The sequence below is a fragment of the Schistocerca gregaria genome, chromosome 5 (assembly GCF_023897955.1).
Source record: "Schistocerca gregaria isolate iqSchGreg1 chromosome 5, iqSchGreg1.2, whole genome shotgun sequence".
Classification (NCBI taxonomy): Eukaryota; Metazoa; Arthropoda; class Insecta; order Orthoptera; family Acrididae; genus Schistocerca; species Schistocerca gregaria.
Genome location: NC_064924.1, coordinates 102,842,365 through 102,864,395, shown reverse-complemented (window position 1 = coordinate 102,864,395; position 22,031 = coordinate 102,842,365). Strand labels below are relative to the sequence as shown.

The following is a 22,031-nucleotide window of genomic DNA, read 5'->3' as shown; positions in this document are numbered from 1 at the left end:
TGCTATTCACAATATACGTACGTGATCTTGTGGATAACATCTGAAGTTCACTGAGGCTTTTTGCGGATGATGCTGTAGTATAGCGAGAGGTTGTAACAATGGAAAATTGTACTGAAATGCAGGAGGATCTGCAACTAATTGACGCATGGTGCAGGGAATGGCAGTTGAATCTCAATGTAGACAAGTGTAATGTGCTGCGAATACATAGAAAGAAAGGTCCTTTATCATTTAGCTACAATATAGCAGGTCAGCAACTGGAAGCAGTTAATTCCACAAATTATCTGGGAGTAGGCATTAGGAGTGATTTAAAATGGAATGATCATATAAAGTTGATCGTCGGTAAAGCAGATGCCAGACTGAGATTCATTTGAAGAATCCTAAGGAAATGCAATCCGGAAACAATGGAAGTAGGTTACAGTACACGTGTTCGCCCACTGCTTGAATATTGCTCACCAGCGTGGGATTCGTACCACATAGGGTTGATAGAAGAGATGGAGAAGATCCAGCGGAGAGCAGCGCGCTTCTTTACAGTATCATTTAGTAATCGCGAAAGCGTTACAGAGATGATAGATACACTCCAGTGGAAGACTCTGCAGGAGAGACGCTCAGTAGTTCGTTACAGGCTGTTGTTGAAGTTTCGAGAACATATCTTCACCGAGGAACCAAGCTGTATATTGCTCCCTCCTACGTATATCTCGCGAAGAGACCATGAGGATAAAATCAGAGAGATTAGAGCCCACACGGAGGCATACCGAAAATCTTACTTTCCACGAACAATACGAGACTGGAATAGAATGGAGAACCGACAGAGGTACTCAAAAACCCTCCGCCACACGCCGTGAGGTTGGTTGCGGAGAATAGATGTAGATGTAGATGTAGAAAGGGTAACGTCGCTCTTTTCAGTTCTGAGCACATAGTGCGCATGTAAAGAGGCCTAGATAAATAGTGCCTATTGTGAAGTTTTGATGCCCGCTGAGAGATTTTATCTGCTTTTATGCAACCTCACATAACGTACCAGTCTTGCATTTCATTCTTCATGACAGTTTATAACACTAACCTTTTATACATCCATCTTTGCTAACAACTTGACCTTAAGTCCTGTCACGTGAAAAGCCTCGTATAACACTAACCTGCCATGACACAAGTTAATGTTACCATGTGAGAGCATTTGGGAATTCTGAACGCTTGTGTATCTAATGGACAAGGTATCGGACTGTAATTGTGATTACATTTGCAGTTAACAGAAAAGTTAAACAGGGTTTAAATTTGGGCATTAGTGAAAGTAGTAAAATTCATATACGAATGAAAAAAATGAACGGTTTCCAGCCCAATTAGGTACATGAATTTAAAAATATATGTTTAACAAAATGGAATATAAATTGTTGAAATTACTTTCATTAATATTACCCTTTGTATAGCACACGGGATACAAACTGATACAGTGCACTCTGAGCTGTATGTAGCTACAGTTACCTGTTATGCAGACATTAGTAATCATAGAATGTAAAAATATACCAAATTCATACTAATAATGGCTGCACTCAAGATCATTACTTGAATCAGTACTGAAATGTTACTGCAAGATGTATAAGTTAAAGTTGGAAATGAGGGTCTTATGTCTTAACTGGCATGTGAAAACCAGTAATTAAGATAAAAAATATAATAATTACACTGTTTATACTTCCTTCGACAGGAATAAATCAGATTTCCTTAGTAGCAATAATATTTCAATTACCTTTCTAATATGTGAAGAATATGGTGGGAACCCATTAACTAGTATAGTGTCACTAGTCTAACTCTATGATTATTTCAATATCAAAGACTAATTCAAACGAAGCTACTTCTTAACATCACTTGGAATATTTTATGCTTCTACCTTTCAAGATAAATTCTTCAACACTGAGCTCAATTAACTTTAAAAAAATCATTCATGATAGTAATCAATACCAAATTATGTTTCAAATCAGTTTAACTTATTTGCCTTTTTCATCACCGGGGTGAAGGTATTTTAGACGTAGCATTTACACGCTCGGACACTATATTTTTGCAAAACGATACTTTGCAATAACAGAGTACTTTAGCAAAATTCTGAGTAACTTCACTTTTGCAATTTAACTTCAACTTTTGTTAATACTTGCACATTTGACAAACATAAATAATAATTTTAGAATACTTTAAATCAGTATTAGTTCGTTTGAAACAGGGTACTCAGTTTTATAAACACTTAGGAGAGGACGCAGAATAGGTTCGCTGTACTCACGGCTCTTGATGTTTGAATTCTCTATAAACTTTCTTCTTGGCGACGGATTTTTAACGTATTAGTGCCATTCCTTATTGCCGAGAATACCAATCGACAGCCAAATCCACATCCGAGGCAAAATTCCTTTCCAAAGCGGTTTCCAAATGCCTGCCTTGGGACCGTCGACGTTTACCGTGCAACAGCTAGCCGCTAACTGCTTACCGTTCACACCAAACATTCGCCGGGTTCGACCGCCGAAACTACCTTTTACACTGCGCCATGCCACTTCCGTTGTGCAAGGACTTTACTACATATTTTACGTTTTACAATACAAGTGCCCTAAGCATGAACCATGACCAATATACATAGTTTTCTTATAATTATTCACACATAAAACTGCGTTATTTTAAATAATCATTTGTCTTTTTGCATCCATACAATGCAAAGTCTAAAATTCCTGTCACAAATCAAGAACTTCAACTAACAAAGAATACACACTCCATAGTTGCAGATACACAGTTACATAACATAAACCTACTTGTAATCGATACAAGTGTTACAAGTTCTCGGACGTACACTGCAGGGGGAATGAGGACGACCCTGCAGCGTTGTCAGTCGGAAGTGTTCGATCATCCCGTATGCGGCCCGGACTAGGTCCCTCTGATTTTGATCTCTGCTCAGATGACCGCTGGCTACGAAAACGACATTTTGGATGAGACAACGAGCAGTAGATTAGCATAGAATAGTGGCGGAAAGCACAGGCGACTGCCTTCTATGACGAGGGTACTGGTAAGTTGGTAAACGCTACGACAAATGCCTAAGTGGGAGCTGCAACTAAGTAGAGAAGTAGCTGTAAGGTATACCTAACTCTAGAAAACACAACAGTATTGATGAGACTATGTAGACTTTCCCGGCGTATTGGTATGTAAAATTCTTGTGGTGTTTCCAGGCGGACCAAACTGTCATCTGAGCGCAATATTTCAGCGGTCCACCTAGGCGCCATCATCAGGTGAGAAAATCTACGCTGCTCTCGCTGATACCTGATTCCACTCGCACGTGACTGCACCTTGATATGCATGGGAAGTACAACAACGCATGCGCTAGATACACTCCACACGCGCTCAAGCATTCCTGCTGCTCCCTGGCGAAAAGATCGTTGCAGCACCTCCCTTGGTGAATGCTATTGAAAACGATATACCGTTACAAATGATTATTCATTGGCAGCCGAATCACATACCGTTATTTCTTCATGTCTGATAAAACAGGATTCCACGTTTTACTTTGCGGGTGTCCATTATCTGCTAGTCTGATTTCGACAGATTCTCTTAAAACACAATCTCAATACGGAGAAGCATTTGCAACTACTTGCGTCTCATTGTATAGCATCCTGTGTCCCTCTGTAGGGCAAATTTTAGCCACCGCAGATATATCTGGTTGTAATAATCGCGCATGCCGATGATGTTCAATACACATGTCGTTGACTATATTGAACATCATCGCCATACGCGATTATTACAACCAGATATATCTGCGGTGGCTGAGCATTGCCTTTCAGAGGCACACAAGATGCTATACAATGAGACACAAGTAGTTGAAAATGCTTCTCGGTGTTGGGGTTGTATTGTAAGAGAATCCGACGAAACCAGAGTAGCAGATAAAATCATTAATCGTGATAATGGATAGCCGCTAAGTAAAACGTGGAATCCTGTTTCATCAGATATGAAGAAATAGCGGCATCTGAATAATCATTTGTAACGATATATTGTTTTCAATAGCATTCACCGGAGGTGCTGCAACTGGTTTTGGAGAAGCAGGAATGCTTGACCGCGAGCGCACTGTGTCTGGCTCATGTGCTGTTGTATTTCCAATGCATAGAAAGGTGCAGTCATTTGAGAGTGGAATCAGTTATCGGTGAGAGCAGAGTAGCTTTTGTCATCTGATGATGGTGGCCAGGTGGACTGCTGAAATATTGTGCTCAGAGGACAGTTTGATCCGGCTGGAAACCCGACAAGAATCTGACACAACAGTATTGATTTTTAAAGTGGCTTGCAATCTGAATTCGATTTAACCTTACTTTCAGAATAGCCCTCGGTCATTCCCGCGTTGGCCATCTGTTAACCAACACCCGCTATACTGGCGTCTGTAGTTCGTCCCTTTCGCCTCATTTAAATGACCCGCTAACTCACGCTGCAGACGGCTTGGACCTTTTAACAAAAACCTTCGCACCGAGTTATGTGTCGCAGTAGTTAGCACAATGGACTCGCATTCGGAGGGATGACGGTACAGACTCGCGTCCAGCTTTCCTTATTTAGATTTTTTGTGATTTCCCAAAATCGCTGCAGACAAATGGCGGAATCTGAGCACTATCCGAGGCTGTTCTCTGTCTCCAACGTCGACGGGACGTTAAACCAGTCTTCCTTCCTTTCTTACTGGAAAGTATCGCGTGCGACTGGATTATTGATTTCCTGTCAGAAAGGTCACAGTTCGTAGTAATAGACGGAAAGTCTTCGAGTAAAACAGAAGTAATATCCGGCGTTCACCAAGGAAGTGTTATTGGCCCTATATTGTTCCTGATCTATATTGACGACATAGGAGACAATCTGAGTAGCCTCCTTAGATTGTTTGCAAATGATGCTGTCATTTACCGTCTTGTAAAGTCATCAGATGATCAAAACGACTATCAAAATAATTTAGATAAGATATCTGTATGGTGTGAAAAGTGGCAATTGACCTTGAATAAAGAAAAGTGCGAAGTTATTCACATGAGTAGTAAAATAAATCAGCTTAATTTCGATTATGCGATAAGTCACGCGAATCTGAGGGCTGTAAATTCAACTAATTACTTAGGGATTATGATTACAAATGTGGTGTCACCGCCAGACACCACACTTGCTAGGTGGTAGCCTTTAAATCGGCCGCGGTCCGGCAGTATACGTCGGACCCGCGTGTCACCACTGTCAGTGATTGCAGACCGAGCGCCGCCACACGGCAGGTCTAGAGAGACTTCCTAGCACTCGCCCCAGTTGTACAACCGACTTTGCTAGCGACGGTTTACTGACAAAATACTCTCTCATTTGCCGAGACGAGAGTTTAGCATAGCCTTCAGCTACGTCATTTGCTACGACGTAGCAAGGCGCCATATTCAGTTACTATTGATATTGTGAATCATGTACTGTCTAGACCGACGCTCACCATTAATGGATTAAAGTTAAGTTTTCCACCAGCTACGTCCGTTTTTCTACATTCTAATTTCCTTGTCCTGTTCCAGACCTCACGCCAGCCTGCGTGAGCTAAAACGCGTACATTACGGCCTCCTCTAGTAACACGGTGTTGGCTCTCCTGCCAACCACAACAACGAACAACCTAAGTTGGAAAGATCACACAGATAATATTGTGGGTAGAGCAAACCAAAGACTGCGATTCATTGGCAAAACACTTAGAAGGTGCATCTGGTCTACCAAAGAGACTGCCTACAATACGCTTGTCCGCCCTATTCTGGAGTACTTCTCTGTGGTGTGTGGGATCCGCATCTGGTGGGACTGACGGATGGCATCGAAAAAGTGGAAAGAAGGGCAGCTCGTTTTGTATTATCGCGAAATAGGGGAGATAGTGTCACAGACATGAAACGTGAATTTAAACAAAGGCATTTTCATTGCGAAGGGATCTTCTCATGTAATTTCAAGCACCTGTTTTCTCCTCCGATTGCGAAACATAGGGAGAAATGATTATCATGATAAAATAGGAGAAATCAGGGCTCGCACAGAAAAATTTAAGTGTGCCGTTCGAGAGTGGAATTGGAGCGAGACAGCATGAAGGTGGTTCATTGAACCCTCTGCCACGCACTTTATTGTGAATAGCAAAGTAATCACGTAGATGTAGATGTAGATCGTTTGATGGAAACGTCACAAGCCCTTTGTGATGCTGCCTTTTGTAGACTCGCAGCAGGTAGGCTGTGAGGTGAGACGCGCCTCCGCCAGCCGCCCGCTCCCTGGTCGTCACGTCGGCCTGGCGGCGCTCGCCCTGCGGGACTGTCTCGTGGCTGCGAGTCGCTCCGCGCGGCCGCCCCGGGCAGCCCCTCCCGCTTAAAAGCGCGCAGCCGCCTACATCACCCTCACCGCCGCCGATTCGATCAGAGGCGGGCGGGAGATGGATCGCCGGCCCTGCCGCCGATTCAACACCTGTCACATATATTCGTGCGACGCCCTTTCCGCGTGAATTGATTGCCACCGCGGGCTCCTCTGCGGCAGAGCCTCCGCCCCCTGCGCCGCCCCCGACACTTCCGCCGCCCTCGAGACCTCCGGCGCTGCCGCCACCCGCTGGCTTGTCTGCAGAGCAGCGATCGACTTCCTTGCCAGTTACTGCCCCGAGAGTTGGCTTCCGCCCTCCTGCACCGGAATCGTGCAGTGCGTGAGCGACGTACAAGACGGCTGTGAGAACGACTTGCCAACAGGGCCTGCACTTCTAATACAGCACTTAGAATCTGTAACAACTGGAGAACAGAAGAAGAAAGACAGATCTAAGACTCGGAGAGGTCGTTCAGAGACGCTCTCTCTCTCTCTCTTTCTCTCTCTGTCTCTCTCTCTATCTCTCTCTCTCTCCTCCGAGTTGTGCTCCACGGCTCCTAACATCTTCCTCTCCTTTTAGTGTTGGCCATCTGAGGACCATGTTAAACTGATACCTCACAACAAGGGTTGGGATAACGCTGAAATCCGGACCGCCCACCTCGCGGTTCTACCGGTTTTTCTGCGTCTGGCCAGAATCCAGCTTAACAGATGATTATCGGTATTCAAATCTCATACATAGACTAATTCGTGGCTGGACGGCCTCATTGACGCAAAAGCTAAAGAGTGACTTTGACCCTGATCCTCCTGGAGGAGAACCGTAGCAATCGCTGCTTTGGAAGCGTCGGTTTCTACAATAAATCTCTTTCCGAAGTCGGGCACAGCCGGCACTGGGAGATTCACGATGGCGGTCTTAATAGCTTGAAAAGCACGTGATGGCTTTCGTCCTAAACAAAATTTTCTACACAGTTGTTGAGGCTTTCGTGGCCACTTGTTGACAAACTGCCTATTGGATTCTGTCTCGGATTTCAGCCGACGTTCATCTTATGAATTCACTGACGTTTCGCCAACACGAGTGGCTCGCATTGTCAAAGCTTCACCCTCCATTGCCGCTAGTGAAATGGAGTCGAGCTCGCGGCCGCAGATTATATGTACCTTGCGAGCCGGAAATGACGGTGGAGAAGCCCTCGGACGTTGGACAGAAGCCAATAGGCAGTTTGTCAAAATTTTCTCCCTTCCTTCGCAGATTATTAACAGGAGCAGCAAGCTGAGCGAAATTGGGAACGAAGTAGGAACAACACCGAATTGGCCCATAGTCGCCAGGTAAAGTGCCGTAACCGGGGTAGACAACCCTTTGAGGGCAACGCAGAGGATAAGATCTTTGTTAGAAACGACGCTTGTCGAGCCCAGGGTGGTGTCAGACTTCGTAAGTTCAATCCCCCCACACTTTATCGGTCCGTTTCCCATTGTTAAGTTCCTGGGGCTGGTCAATTTGCTAATCAAGTATTAGCCACGGGCAGGACCCCCAGATTCCACCTTAGTTGACCTCCAGCCTCTTCTTAGGGACAGTGTGTGTGTGTGTGTTGGGGGGGGGGGGGGGGGGGGAGGATATAAGGGGAGGATATAACTTGTGTAAGGACGAAACATTGAGCCGTGGCGTCTTTATTTTTGGCGGTCATGGCACCCTGCAGACGCAACTGACTACGAAAGTTGCTGAAATCGATCTGATCATATGTTGGGAGCTAGGTTCTTTGGTCGGGTTGTGTGTCGTTGCTTCGGTGGGTCCTGGTACTGGCAGTTATCTGGAGGGCACGTGGCTGCCGAGTTCTTGCTTTTGAGGGTCTTCTGCTGTCCGGTACGGGCCTCGAGAAACGTCTCGTAGTTAAATCGGTCGGGGGCAACCCTTTTCCACTCGAATAAGAGTTGATAACGTCGCGTTGCGGGAGAGAAGTGGACATTGCGTGCAATCTGGTTGGAGAGTTCGCGGCCCACTCTGCCAGTTTAAATTTTACGGCACCGTGAAGACCGCCTGTATGTATTTCAGGCAACACCACCCCGGATTCATGGAAGTGGAAATTCTTGCATTTTATTTGGTACTTGTTATCGTAAGGCTACGGCTGTGTTAATAGGGAACTGTACGTGTGAGGCTAACGCCCTTCCTTCATCGATCTGTTTAAGTGACAGTGAATCGTTATTCCAGGCCATATTCCATGCAAGTGCACGTGTATTCTGCTATGAATTCCGTTGATAAAATTCAAATTGTGGCATAGTCGATGGTAACGTACCCTTCGTAGATGAGTATTCCCTAGTCATTGCATTATCAGGCGATGATATTTCACCTTGTAATCTTCAACTAATTTTGACAAGCGTCAAGCTTGTAACTCGCACGTGTAGTCGCTTCCGCAGTAAGTTAAATTTCACTATATCTCAGGCATTCACGTCTGTAGCCTTACTTGGGCAGATTACTCTTGCCTTCTGATGTGTGTTGGAGGGGTAGTTTTGGCAGCGAACTAGGCATTGCTGTTTTCTGGGCCGGTAGCAGAGAAGCGTTTTCTTTCTGCGGAAGCAGCACTTCCGTCGTCGCACGACGTCTAGGTTATCCCACAATCTGGTGCTTCCAACAGCCGCTTTTTGCCGGATCAAGTTAAGTAAATTCGATCGTCTGATATGTGCCAATTCATCCGGGGTTATTAACCTACATAATTTGTGGATTCAGTGAGATATTAAGCTTTGAAGCGTGTTTTACAAGTTTCAAGTTCCTCCTCACTATACCTGCTCTTTGATTACTCGTTTAAACTTTGCATCGTTATTGCTGCTTCTGAAGAGTGGTAAATTTTAAGGCCTTTCACTTGTGAATATGAACTATTGAACTTTTCCTTTCTTACCAGTCTTTAACTAACTCCATCCATTGTAAAACTTGCCTGATTATTGCCTGTTGGATGTGATAGCCACCTTCCGTATTTGCCAACTTATTTTCTGTTTTATTTCATTTTTTATTTATTTAATTATTGTTCCGTGGGACCAAATTAAGGAGAAGTCTCCATGGTCATGGAACGAGTCAATGCATGAAATTATAACACGATATTAGAAACAGATAAAATGAAATATAAAAAAACATATTCTGGTGACAAGTCGTAAGTTTAAATAAAGAAAATCAACAATGTAACAGTGGAATTAGCTTAAATTTTTAGCTCTTCTAGGAGCTCCTCGACAGAATAGAAGGAGTGAGCCATGAGGAAACTCTTCAGTTTGGACTTAAAAGAGTTTGGGCTACTGCTGAGACTTTCGAGTTCTTGTGGTAGCTTATTGAAAATGGATGCAGCAGAATACTGCACTCCTTTCTGCACAACAGTCAAGGAAGTGCATTCCACATGCAGATTGGATTTCTGCCTAGTATTAACTGAGTGAAAGCTGCTAACTCTTGGGAATAGGCTAATATTGCTAACAACAAACGACATTAAAGAAAATATATACTGTGAGGGCAATGTCAGAATTCCCAGACTATTGAATAGGGGTCGACAAGAGGTTCTCGAACTTACACCACATATAGCTCGAAGAGCCCGTTTTTGAGCCAAAAATACCTTTTTTGAATCCGAAGAATTACCCCAAAGAATAATACCATACGATATAAGTGTATGAAAATGTGCGAAGTAGACTACTTTTCGTGTTGAAGTGTCACTTATTACAGATACTGTTCTAATGGTAAATAAAGCAGCATTTAGTTTCTGAACAAGATCCTGGACATGGGCTTTCCACAACAGCTTACTATCTATCCGAACGCCAAGGAACTTGAACTGTTCCGTCTCGTTTATAATACGCCCCTTCTGTCCGATCAAAATATCGGTTCTTGTTGAATTGTGAGTTATAAACTGTAAAAACTGAGTCTTACTGTGATTTAGCATCAAATTATTTTCCACAAGCCATGAACTTATTTCATGAACTACATTATTTGATACTGTTCCAATATTACACACAAGATCCTTCACTACCAAGCTGGTGTCATCAGAAAACAGAAATATTTTTGAATCACCTGTAATACTAGAAGGCATATCATTTATACAAATAAGAAACAGCAGTGGCCCCAGCACCGACCCTTGGGGAACGCCCCACTTAACAGTGCCCCATTGGGACTGAACATCACTACCACCCTCAATATTGCGGAGAATTACCTTCTGCTTTCTGTTCTTAAAGTAAGACGCGAACCAATTGTAAGCTACTCCCCTTACTCCATAATGGTATTGTTTATTTATTTAAGGGTCATTGTCAGTGTTTCTGCTGGTGTGTACCAGTTGGGCGCCACATTTAATTTATTGCTTAAGGGATTTTATTAAGGTTCAAAAATTTTTAAGGGCTTTCCAACAGCCACTGTCGATGGCATGACTTGTTACCCTTTCTGTATTTTGGATGGGCATTGTCTATTTCCTTAATGTTTTACTCAAGCTTGAGAATTGTTGGTACTTTTAGTGGTACCTATTTGTAACTCATTGTACTGGCAAACTTACTTATCACTTGACAACACAATGCGGAGGATTTAGAGGCACCAGATTGCGGACCAACACATATGTCGTGCTTCGACGGAAGTGTCGCCGCAGCAGAAAGAAAACAACAGACGTTTAAAATACCGCTACAGTTGTAAGGGAGGGCCACGCTAGGCTCTGTGGCGCTCAGTGTCACAGCAGGAACTAATAACACATGAAAATAGGCGTATAAGAGCCCGAAACCGGCTGCGACTTAAATAAAAGAACCTTACAGCTGTAGTGGTATTTTCAACCTGAGATGTAATGCTCAGTTGCGGATGTTCCTCTGACAAAATTGTTTCTAAAAAGAAAACACATCTCCGCTCAGGGTCCAGGAAACAGGAAAGCGTAGACTGCTGCCAAAACTACCCTGCCAACACACATCAGAATTAAACAGTAATCTGCACAAATAAGGCTATAGGTAAAGAATGGCTAAGATGTAGGGAATATTATCTTATACTGGAAGCGATCAGGCATAAAAGTTAGAAGTTTAACACTCCTTATAATATCAGCGCCTGCTGATGTAATGACTAGGGTATAGTCATCTACAAGTGTGCCTTGGCTCTGACATAGACAATTTACAAATTATTATCAGTTACTCGGACCGATGATCAAACACACAACCACTTGGAGGCGCGTTCATATAAAATGCCCAATTCCACATTAACACACACAAGGCCTTACGATAACAAGTACCCAAAAAGTGAAAAAGAAGACTTCACTGCAGTCAGATGTGAAGGTTCCATGACTTCCAGGAGTCCAAGCCGGGGTGTTATTCCCTTTAACCTGTACAAGTGGTCTTCGAAGTGCATTAAAATTTAGGCTTGCAGAGTAGGCAGGTAACTTGCCGACCAGTTTGCATGCGGCGTCCACTTCTCTTCCCACAACTCCCCGCTATCAGTCCCTAATAGAGTAGGCGAGGCATGCCGTCGGCCGATTTAACCACTCGAGGATTCTCGAGGCCCGTACCGGACAGCCAGAGGCCCACAAGAACAACCTGGCAGCCACGTGCCCTCTGTCATACTGTCAGTACCGGGGCCCTCCAAACCAAGAACACACGCCCCGACAAAAGATTGTAGTTCGCTACATATGATCAGATCGATATCGACCACCCAACTATTTAGTGGCACCAGCGGAGTGCCTTGCCGACAAAATTACAGCCGCCACGGCTCAAAATCCTTTCGCTGCTACAGACGTGCTCTTTGCATTCCATCCTGATGCTGCTTTTGCTATTGTTGTACAGCTGAGAGCGGAAGAATATCTCAATTCGTTCTCGCTTTATTGGAATTTCTGTCCGAAGGATGGTAGTACGCAAGTCCCGATTCACGTCCTTGCGCATCGAAAATCACGTGATCCCGTGGTCATAAAAATCGTTATCTCTCATAAAGGATTAAAGAATTCGATAAGAGTCTTTACTTTTTTATTTTTTATTTTTATATTTTTTATTTTTTTATTTTTTATTTATTTATTTATTTATTTATTTATTTATTTATTTATTTATTTATTTATTTATTTATTTATTTATTTATTTATTTTTTTTTTTTTTGCAGATGGTAGCACGCAATGAGGCTCATATGTTCTATCCGCAGAAGTGAGAGGCCGGCAGGTGAAGAAGCATTCAGACGCCCCCGGCACCGCAGGAACATACAAAGCATCGCGCGTGCAGGCGTCCTCAACTCCAGAGGAACGGCGCAGCAGGACGCGTATACACGACCACAGCAACGGGTGGATTAATTCGCTCAGCTTCGTTTCTTCTCGTCTTTCTTCTTGTCCAACATTCATTAATTCTTCCTCACATTTTGCTACCATCTTCGCTCTTCTGTCCATGGTGATTTGGTTCGGGATTAGTTCTGACCTCGAAACATGTGAAGGACTGAATTTCTTATTTAGAAATCACCATGATGTATATGTCCATGTCCCGTATTCCCATTCCTTCCATATCCCTTTGTACATCTTGAACTCAACTAAACGGTACTATTTGCTGTGTTACCCTGTTCAGGCCCATTATACCGACTGTATGTAACTGTAACACTTGTGAATCTTGCAGCTATGGTTACTTTATTATAGATCAAACCATCCTACGTGCTGCAGCAGACAACTGACGTCATAAAAATGTTTTGATCGTTGTATGCGATCAGGGAGCGCGGCACGCTTCATCTGCACACGGCACCATAGTTGGGGCGAACTTTTATTCGACGTCGCACCTGCGGAGCAGTTCTATACTCCGTTTGGTTGGTGGGGTGCAACATGCATCCCAAAATGTAGAGATTCATTACTTATTATGTGTTTAATAAAAAACTAAATAGGAATTTCTGTAATCTCTAAATACATACTGTAGTGGTACTTGAATTACGTAACCATTAAGGCACTTCACCTCAACATCTCGATACCAGATATTCTACTGTGTTTCTGTAAAATAGTTAAGAAATTTCTGTGACTATATTCAGATATGATTTCATTAATTTAGAGGTACTTCGATACATCGATATGTATATATGGCAATGATGTTATTCTTATGTGTATTCTTTCTTTTGTCACTGTGATCTTTGACGTACTTGTAACTCTGATTTTTGGGCGCGTAAGCGGTTATTAGAGAGCCAAGCTTTGGTCGTCATGTTAAAAATACGCAAATTGTAGTCAGTTTATGAAATGTGAACTTTAACAGTGAGAAGGGTATTTTCAAGTATGTTATATATTGTGAAGTGATGTTTTGGAACGAGTTACGTGATATTGTAACAAAAGTAATAAAAAAGAAGTGTAACTTAAATTCGGAGTGCTGATTACTTTTTTACATCACCATTGTCCTAACTTGCAAAAGTTAAATCTTCAAGAATGATTTCTGAAACACATCTATAAAACTTTTGAATATCGCAGAATAACAGCTAGGCCTCTTTGTATCCGAGCTTGGAATCATCACTACCTAGATTTTCAACGATTGAGCCATGAGTTCACAACGGGACCAGCGTGGGAAACACGAAAAGATGAGTGCCTAGTTTATCCATTATTTCAAGAAATGACTTTATTAACTGTGCTCTAAGGACACTTGCCACATTATATAACTTTGTTGTTGCCCGAAAATGCAATTTTTAGCAGCGTGAGGAACACTACAATCATAATTAATTTTTGACCTTTGTTGTGGTAGGGTTGTTAGAATACGTAATATAAAAATGGAGTTACAATTGTATGTATGTACGTGTATGTATGTTACACATCTCCTCCTAAAGCACCTGACCGATTTCAACCAAACCTGGTGCAACTACCGCTTACTGTCTAGTAAGAGTAGCCGTGGGATAAGAACCACTTAGCTATGAAAGTGGTGGGGATTGGAGTGTAAAAGATATGTAGCCCACCACAAACCCAGAAATTAGACATACAGTATTACAGAATACGGGCACTTAGTTACTTGCGACAAATTATACACATAATTTAAAACCTTTACGAAACATTTCCAACCCACGCAAAATAATAGAAAGAAAAAAAGCTTCTCGCTTAACACGTTTTTGCCGTTCCTGCAATAGAACTAACGCATCAGGAATGGCATTTTAATGTATTACTTCGATACTACAAACTGTATTCGCCATACACTTTACGTATACCACCGAATATACCTGCAAAATTATATCACTGTGTGATACTTTGTTCAGGACAATTGACGTCATAAACACTGAGATGCCTGAGATACTTTCGTATCGTGCGTGGCATTTTAATTTGTTTTGTCTTTACTACTGACTTCATACGGAACACATTTCACAGACAATATCCAAATCTATCATTGCAAATCATATTACTGTGCTTCACAGTTTACAGGAGGTATGACGTCATATAGACATAGCTACGTGAAAAAGAAACTGCAGGGTAAAATCCGCTACAGATACATCTGAAATATGTGTACTAATATATGGAAAATATATTAAATATTTGTGACATGCCCATACTCTGGAAAAGCCGAGACAGATTTAGCCAAAATTGCTACACTTGCTATGTGGGAAGAAATATTTTGTCGGTAAGAGCCACCACTTGGAATTCGGGTGGTAGGTTGGTGATAGAGAGAGAGAAGGTGGGGAGCAGGTGATGGACAGAGAAAGAGGAAGGAAGAGATGGAAACAGCTAAGGGTAAGACGGTGGACAGGAAAAAATTGGTGGAGAGAATGGGACGGAGTAGATGGACACACAGAGGGAGGATGATGGAAATGACTAAGAGAGAGGCAGGTGGAGGTGGACAGAGAGAGAGAATAGGTAGGATTGACCTAGAGGAGACGAGGAGATAGAGAGGGGAAGATGGGATGTACTTAAAATGGGGGAGGAGGTGATGAGCACAGAGAGGTGGAGGAGTTGGCAGAGGGTGGAGAACGAGATGAAGAGAAAGAAAGGGATAAGGTGAGACTGACTTAGAGGCAGTGAGGAGATTAATTTAGAAAGGGGAAAATGAGATGTACTGAAAGGTGAAGGAGATGATGGATAGAGCGTGCTGAATGAGCAGATGGATAGAAATAAGCGGGACGGGCAGATCAACAGAGAAAGGTGGAAGGAGCAGATGGAGAGGTAGAGGGGAGAGATAAAATGGACAGGGGAGGCGGGCGTAGCATAAAATGAATCGAGAGCAAGTGAGGAGGAGCTGTGCAAAGGAGAAATGGGGAAATGGACTAGCAGAAGATTGGAATATGTACATGCCCAGGACAACAATGGGTACTCAGCTATTAATTTATAAAATTTAAGAATAAGGGGTTTCTTACGGTGTCGGCAGTATTGGATAGTGTCGATCCCGTTGGAGGGAGTAGGCCGTGGCTAGAGTGGAACTCTCAGAGTAGCCGGCTCCACTCCCTCACACCAGGAGTTTGACAATGTCTGGCAGCCAAAGTTATATGCACGTTTCAGGAAGCTGTGCGTACCATAAAGTGCCCAAAAGCCTCACTGAAGGGTGTCCTCAAGGATCCATCGCTCGGCCCACCTTCTGGGACCTAGAACAAGGTCTCGTTTAGAGCCCTGACAGCGCAGATAGAATCCTTCCACATGACGAAGATCTGCTGGTAGTAGTGTCGGCAAACCCCTAACGCAACTTAAGCAGAAATCCAGTGGTATACTGCAACATATGAACAACTGGGTTACACAAAATAAACTAACAACCGCTCCGAACAAAACACTGTACGTTCACTTTAAGGGAAGACAAATCTGAAATTCCTCGGTGGAACTTGGAAACATAAAATATGCGTGAAAATTGATGTCACGCTAACTGGGAATTACGATTGACGAAAGACACTCCTTGACGGCCCACGTAGTAACTACCTTAGATAAGGCCCAAAAACTCCTACAAAAACAGGCAAGACTGAACACTACACTTGAGAATAAAGCAGAGTGCTACATTTTAGTCCATTAAATGCCTTGCGACAAGCATATGAGCACATAAACTCCGCCTGGTGACCAACGTAAGTGCTCTGAGACGCAGACAGAGTGCTGTGCTCTTACCGTTACCAAGCGTCTCTAGAACTGCATCCCTGGCAACCCTCCGTGCATTATTGGGCTTCTTCATAATCGACATCACAATTAGGTACCGTGCTGCAACGTACTGGATGAAGATTGGGTTCGGGGATAAAATCTACATCTACACATACACTCCGTAAGCCACTGTACGGTGCGTGGGAGGGGGTAACATGTAAAACTACTTCTCGTTTTCTTTGCTGTTCCACTCGCAAATAGAGCACGTGAAAAATGACTGTTAATATGCCTCCTTATGAGGCCTAATTTCTCTTATCTTTAAGAAACTTACGCCAAATATATATAGAATCGCTCTGCTGTCAGCTTCAAATGGCGGTTCTCTAAATTTTCTCAACAGTGTTCGTGGAAAGAACGTCACCTTCCTTCGAGGGATTCCCATTTGAGTTTCCGAAGCGATCCATTATGCTTGCGTGTTGTTCGAACACACCTGTAACTAATCTAGCAGCCCGCCTCTGAATTGTTTCGATGTGTTCCTTTAAGCCGACGTGGTGCGGATCGCAAAAACCTTAGCAGTGCTCAAGAATAGGTCGCACTGTCGTTCTATATCCAGTCTCCTTTACAGATTAACACTTTCCTAATATTCTCCCAATAAACCGAAGTCTTCTCTACTACTGCCCTTACGTGCTCGTTCCATTTCATGTCACTTTCCAATGTTACGTGTCGACATTTTAATAACGTCACTGTGCAGCAGCTCACTATTAATATCGCATTCGAACATGACGAGGTTGTTTTTCCTACTAATTTGCATTTACTTATGTTTTACTTCACTCAGAGCTAGCTGCCATTCATCACACAAACTAATTTTTTTTTTCTAAGTTACCTTTTATCCTCCTGTAGCCACCCACCGACTACGCCCTCACGTACTCCACTGCATCATCAGCAAACAGCCGCAGATTGCTGTCCAGCCTGGAAACTAATAGCAGTCCTGTAACTCTTTCCTGGGAAATAAAAACAGATGAACGCCACTTTAAAGGATGGCAGGCGAACATATGGTAAAGGGAGTGGGACACACGCTGAAAGAGTCTGTGAATTCTTCCCAAACATAAGACTAAGATTAGTAATAAAACACCCTTTCCGAAGCAGTGGAACGAAACGTTTTCTAACCGAACGTGTTCCATATCCAAGACACTTACCTTCCATGAATATTCACCCACTCAGGGTGTACAATTGCGGTTCGCGTCAGAGCCCTTGCTTGAGGTTTTCCCTCTTCCACATCTTTTCTGGGCCCCTCTGCTTATACCCCCATGCTCTGTGGCCTGCCCATGCCTTCGGCTCGATTTGGGACAGGGCCCGAAGGACTCACTCCCTCCTGAGGCCCTCCGCCGCCACTTTCTTTCAATCATGCCGCGTTTCAAGGCTCTGACGTTGTCTATACTGACGGTTCGATGGTTGCTGATCGTGCGAGTTATCCTCTTACTCTAGGGGATCATTATGAACAACACTCATCGCCGGCTGGCTGCAGTGTTTTCACTGCCGAGCTGGTCGTCATCTCTCGCGCCCTATAGCATATCTTCTTCTGCTTAGGTGAGACCTTCGTTATCTATACCGACTCCCTGAGCGGTTTACGAGCTATCGACCAGTGTTCCCCTCGCTCTCGTCTGGTGATGGTTATCCAGGAGTCCCTAAATACTCTTACCCGTTGCGGCCGCTCTGTGGTCTTTGTGTGGTCCCCGGGTCATGTCGGCATCCCGGGAAATGAACGTGCTGACATGCTGGCCAAACAGGCTGTCGGTGCACCAGCCTTATCGATTGGGCTTTCGGAGAATAACCTCAGGGCAGTTTTGCCGCAGAATGTACTTCGCACCTGGGCTGAAGAATGGCGCACCATTCCTTCACCTAACAAATTTCGGGCCATCAAGGAGGCTACCGGTGTGTGGCGCTCCTCCTTGCGGGTCTCTCGCAAGGACTCTGTTGTCTTCTGCCGGCTGCGCATTGGCCACACCTGGATAACACACAGCTATTTATTGCGCCGCGAGGACCCACCTTTATGTCGCTGCGGGTCAGCTTTGACGGTGGTCCTCATCTTGTTGGACTACTTTTAACTCCGCTCAGGCAGACGTTTGCGCTGCCTGATACGCTTCCTGCAATTTTATCAGATGACGTTGTGATGGCAGATTCAGTTTTGAGTATTATTCGTGCAGGGGTTTTTTATCGCTTGATCTGTTTTTCCTGTTTTTGTGTTGAGTCTGGCCTTTGGCCAACGATTTTAGACAGCGGTTTTTAGTGCATTTCTTGGTGGCTGGCTTTTCCTTTTTTGTCTGTATGGTCGGCCAACCACTGTCACACTCGGTGTGGTTTTAATTCCTTTTTTTTGGTCTCTGTCTGTGTCTTTCTTGTCCTGTGTTGTCTCTCGTCGTCTCCATTGTTTGCTTTTATTCTCTGTAGGTGTTTCAAGTTCGTGGAAAAAGGGACTGATGGCCCTAGTAGTCTCGTCCCTTCTATCCCACAAACCAACCAACCATACACGAAAGGAGTTCACTAATGATGAAACACATTTCATGTCCATGTCAGTTTACATTGAAAAAATACAGAATGTCTTGTGGGTCATAGTGGGATATTCTCTCTTCAGCCCCTGTAGTTTTATGAAGCTCCAGTTGTTGACGACGCTGTACGTAGCCTTCAAACGGTGTCTGTAACGGAGGTGCGTTCCAAGCAGAGAGCTGTCATTGATTTTCTGTTTTGGGAAGACCATAACATTTCAGATATTCATAGACCCTTGCAGAAAGTCTACAGAGACCTAGTAGTGATCAAAACTACGGTGATTTGTTGGGCGAGCCGTCTGTCTACTCGCAACAAGGTCGCTAAAACCTGTCCGATCTCTCTCATTCCGGCCCGCCGCACACAGCTATTACTCCTGCAATGTCGGAAAGTGCGGACACTCTCATTTGAAGTGACGGACAGATCACAAACACCTCGCTGCTTAAATGGGCGGCTCTTTTGGTAGTGCTAATACACGCGTCGCGAATTGAGGTACTCAAAGATATGTGCCCTCTGTGTTGCTCGGCACATAGCCGACCGAGGTGGCCGAGCGGTTCTAGGCCCTTCAGTTTGGAATAGCGTCACCGCTACGGTCGCAGGTTCGAATCCTGCCTAGGGCATGGATGTGTGTGATGTTCTTAGGTTAGTTAGGTTTAAGTAGTTCTGAGTTCAAGGGTACTGATGACCACAGCTGTTAAGTCCCATAGTACTCAGAGCCATTTGAATCATTTGAACTTCTCCACACAAAAGGAGACAATAAAGAGCAGCGAGGGAGCATCTGTGCTCAGTTGCTTGAGCGTTACGAGGCTGATCATAACAATTTCTGTCGAACATAATCACAGACGACGAAATAAGGGTTCATCACTTCGAACCACACACAAAACCGTAGTCCGCGGAGTGACGTCACACAACCTCTCTTTCGAAGAAAAAGTTCAAAGCCGCACCCTCAGGCGGTAAAGTCAAGGAGATTGTCTTCTGGAACTCTGAAGGAGTTATTCTGTTTGATATTCCCCCTCAAGGTGCAACTATCACCTTTGAAGTAAAGTGCTACCCTCAGAAAACTGAAGAATGCGAAAATGAAAACCAACTTTTCCTATTCCATGACAATGAAAGGCCTCAAAAACACTCGGAGTACCCGAGAGAAACTCACAAAACTTCATTGGTTTGGTCTTCCTCATCCACCTTACAGCTCAGATCCCGCACCTTTCGACTTCGATGTGATTCGCCCAACGAAGTATGCTCTCCATGGGAAGCAGTACGAGGATGATGGGGAGGTTATTGATGCAGCAAGTCATTGTCATAGAGAAATACACTCCTGGAAATGGAAAAAAGAACACATTGACACCGGTGTGTCAGACCCACCATACTTGCTCCGGACACTGCGAGAGGGCTCTACAAGCAATGATCACACTCACGGCACAGCGGACACACCAGGAACGGCGGTGTTGGCCGTCGAATGGCGCTAGCTGCGCAGCATTTGTGCACCGCCGCCGTCAGTGTCAGCCAGTTTGCCGTGGCATACGGAGCTCCATCGCAGTCTTTAACACTGGTAGCATGCCGCGACAGCGTGGACGTGAACCGTATGTGCAGTTGATGGACTTTGAGCGAGGGCGTATAGTGGACATGCGGGAGGCCAGGTGGACATACCACCGAATTGCTCAACACGTGGGGCGTGAGGTCTCCACAGCACGTCGATGTTGTCGCCAGTGGTCGGCGGAAGGTGCACGTGCCTGTCGACCTGGGACCGGACAGCAGCAACGCACGGATGCATGCCAAGACCGTAGGATCCTACACAGTGCCGTAGGGGACCGCAACACCACTTCCAGCAAATTAGGGACACTGTTGCTCCTGGGGTATCGGCGAGGACCATTCGCAACCGTCTCCATGAAGCTGGGCTACGGTTCCGCACACCGTTAGGCCGTCTTCCGCTCACGCCCCAATATCGTGCAGCCCACCTCCAGTGGTGTCGCGACAGGCGTGAATGGAGGGACGAATGGAGACGTGTCGTCTTCAGCGATGAGAGTCGCTTCTGCCTTGGTGCCAATGATGGTCGTATGCGTGTTTGGCGCCGTGCAGGTGAGCGCCACAATCAGGACTGCATAAGACCGAGGCACACAGGGCCATCACCCGGCATCATGGTGTGGGGAGCGATCTCCTACACTGGCCGTACACCTCTGGTGATCGTCGAGGGGACACTGAATAGTGCACGGTACATCCAAACCGTCATCGAACCCATCGTTCTACCATTCCTAGACCGGCAAGGGAACTTGCTGTTCCAACAGGATAATGCACGTCCGCATGTATCCCGTGCCACCCAACGTGCTCTAGAAGGTGTAAGTCAACTACCCTGGCCAGCAAGATCTCCGGATCTGTCCCCCATTGAGCATGTTTGGGACTGGATGAAGTGTCGTCTCACGCGGTCTGGACGTCCAGCACGAACGCTGGTCCAACTGAGGCGCCAGGTGGAAATGGCATGGCAAGCCGTTCCACAGGACCACATCCAGCATCTCTACGATCGTCTCCATGGGAGAATAGCAGCCTGCATTGCTGCGAAAGGTGGATATACACTGTACTAGTGCCGACATTGTGCATGCTCTGTTGCCTGTGTCTACGTGCCTGTGGTTCTGTCAGTGTGATCATGTGATGTATGTGACCCCAGGAATGTGTCAATAAAGTTTCCCCTTCCTGGGACAATGAATTCACCGTGTTCTTATTTCAATTTCCAGGAGTGTATATGTACTCGCAGTTGCAGACCATTTTTCGAGTTGTATGGAGATGGTCACAATGTCCAGCCAACAGGCACCAAAAGCGTCACAAGCGCTAGTACGCTACTGGAACCTGAAGTGTGGGGTATCTGAGATGATAGCGAAATATCAGTACAGGGAGAACCAGTACCAAAGAGAAAAAAACATTGACGATAATTATACCAGGTGCTACAGCCATACTAACTCTGATAACCTTAGCCCTTGTTTACATGTACACAGGATGATGTTCAGACCCTATCACTCTGCCACTTCCCAGAGCCTGGGGAGAGTAGAGGAAACTGTAATTGTAAGTAAGCTAAGTGCCAGAGCTTGGGATAAGCAGTGCATAAGAGAATCTAATGATAAAACAAATCTTGGTAAGTGAATGGACCAGAGCCAACTGAACCAGCTGCCAGAGAATTTGTCGCACTAGTTTTACATAAGCATAATGTAGTTTAAAGTAACTAGAGGGACCGATCTTGTTAAGGAGGAGGGTAAT

The 22,031-nt window shown here is 44.6% G+C and overlaps 1 protein-coding gene across 1 annotated transcript in view; it reads right to left on the bottom strand.

The window, feature by feature from the left end:
• LOC126273247 (uncharacterized protein FLJ37310-like) overlaps positions 1–22,031 on the bottom strand; it is a 113,425-nt gene that overhangs the window by 10,521 nt on the left and 80,873 nt on the right. Inside the window, exon 2 of the mRNA XM_049976791.1 lies at positions 6,208–6,624. Within this exon, the coding sequence (XP_049832748.1) occupies positions 6,208–6,624 (417 nt within the window). The remainder of the gene's footprint in view (positions 1–6,207; positions 6,625–22,031) is intronic.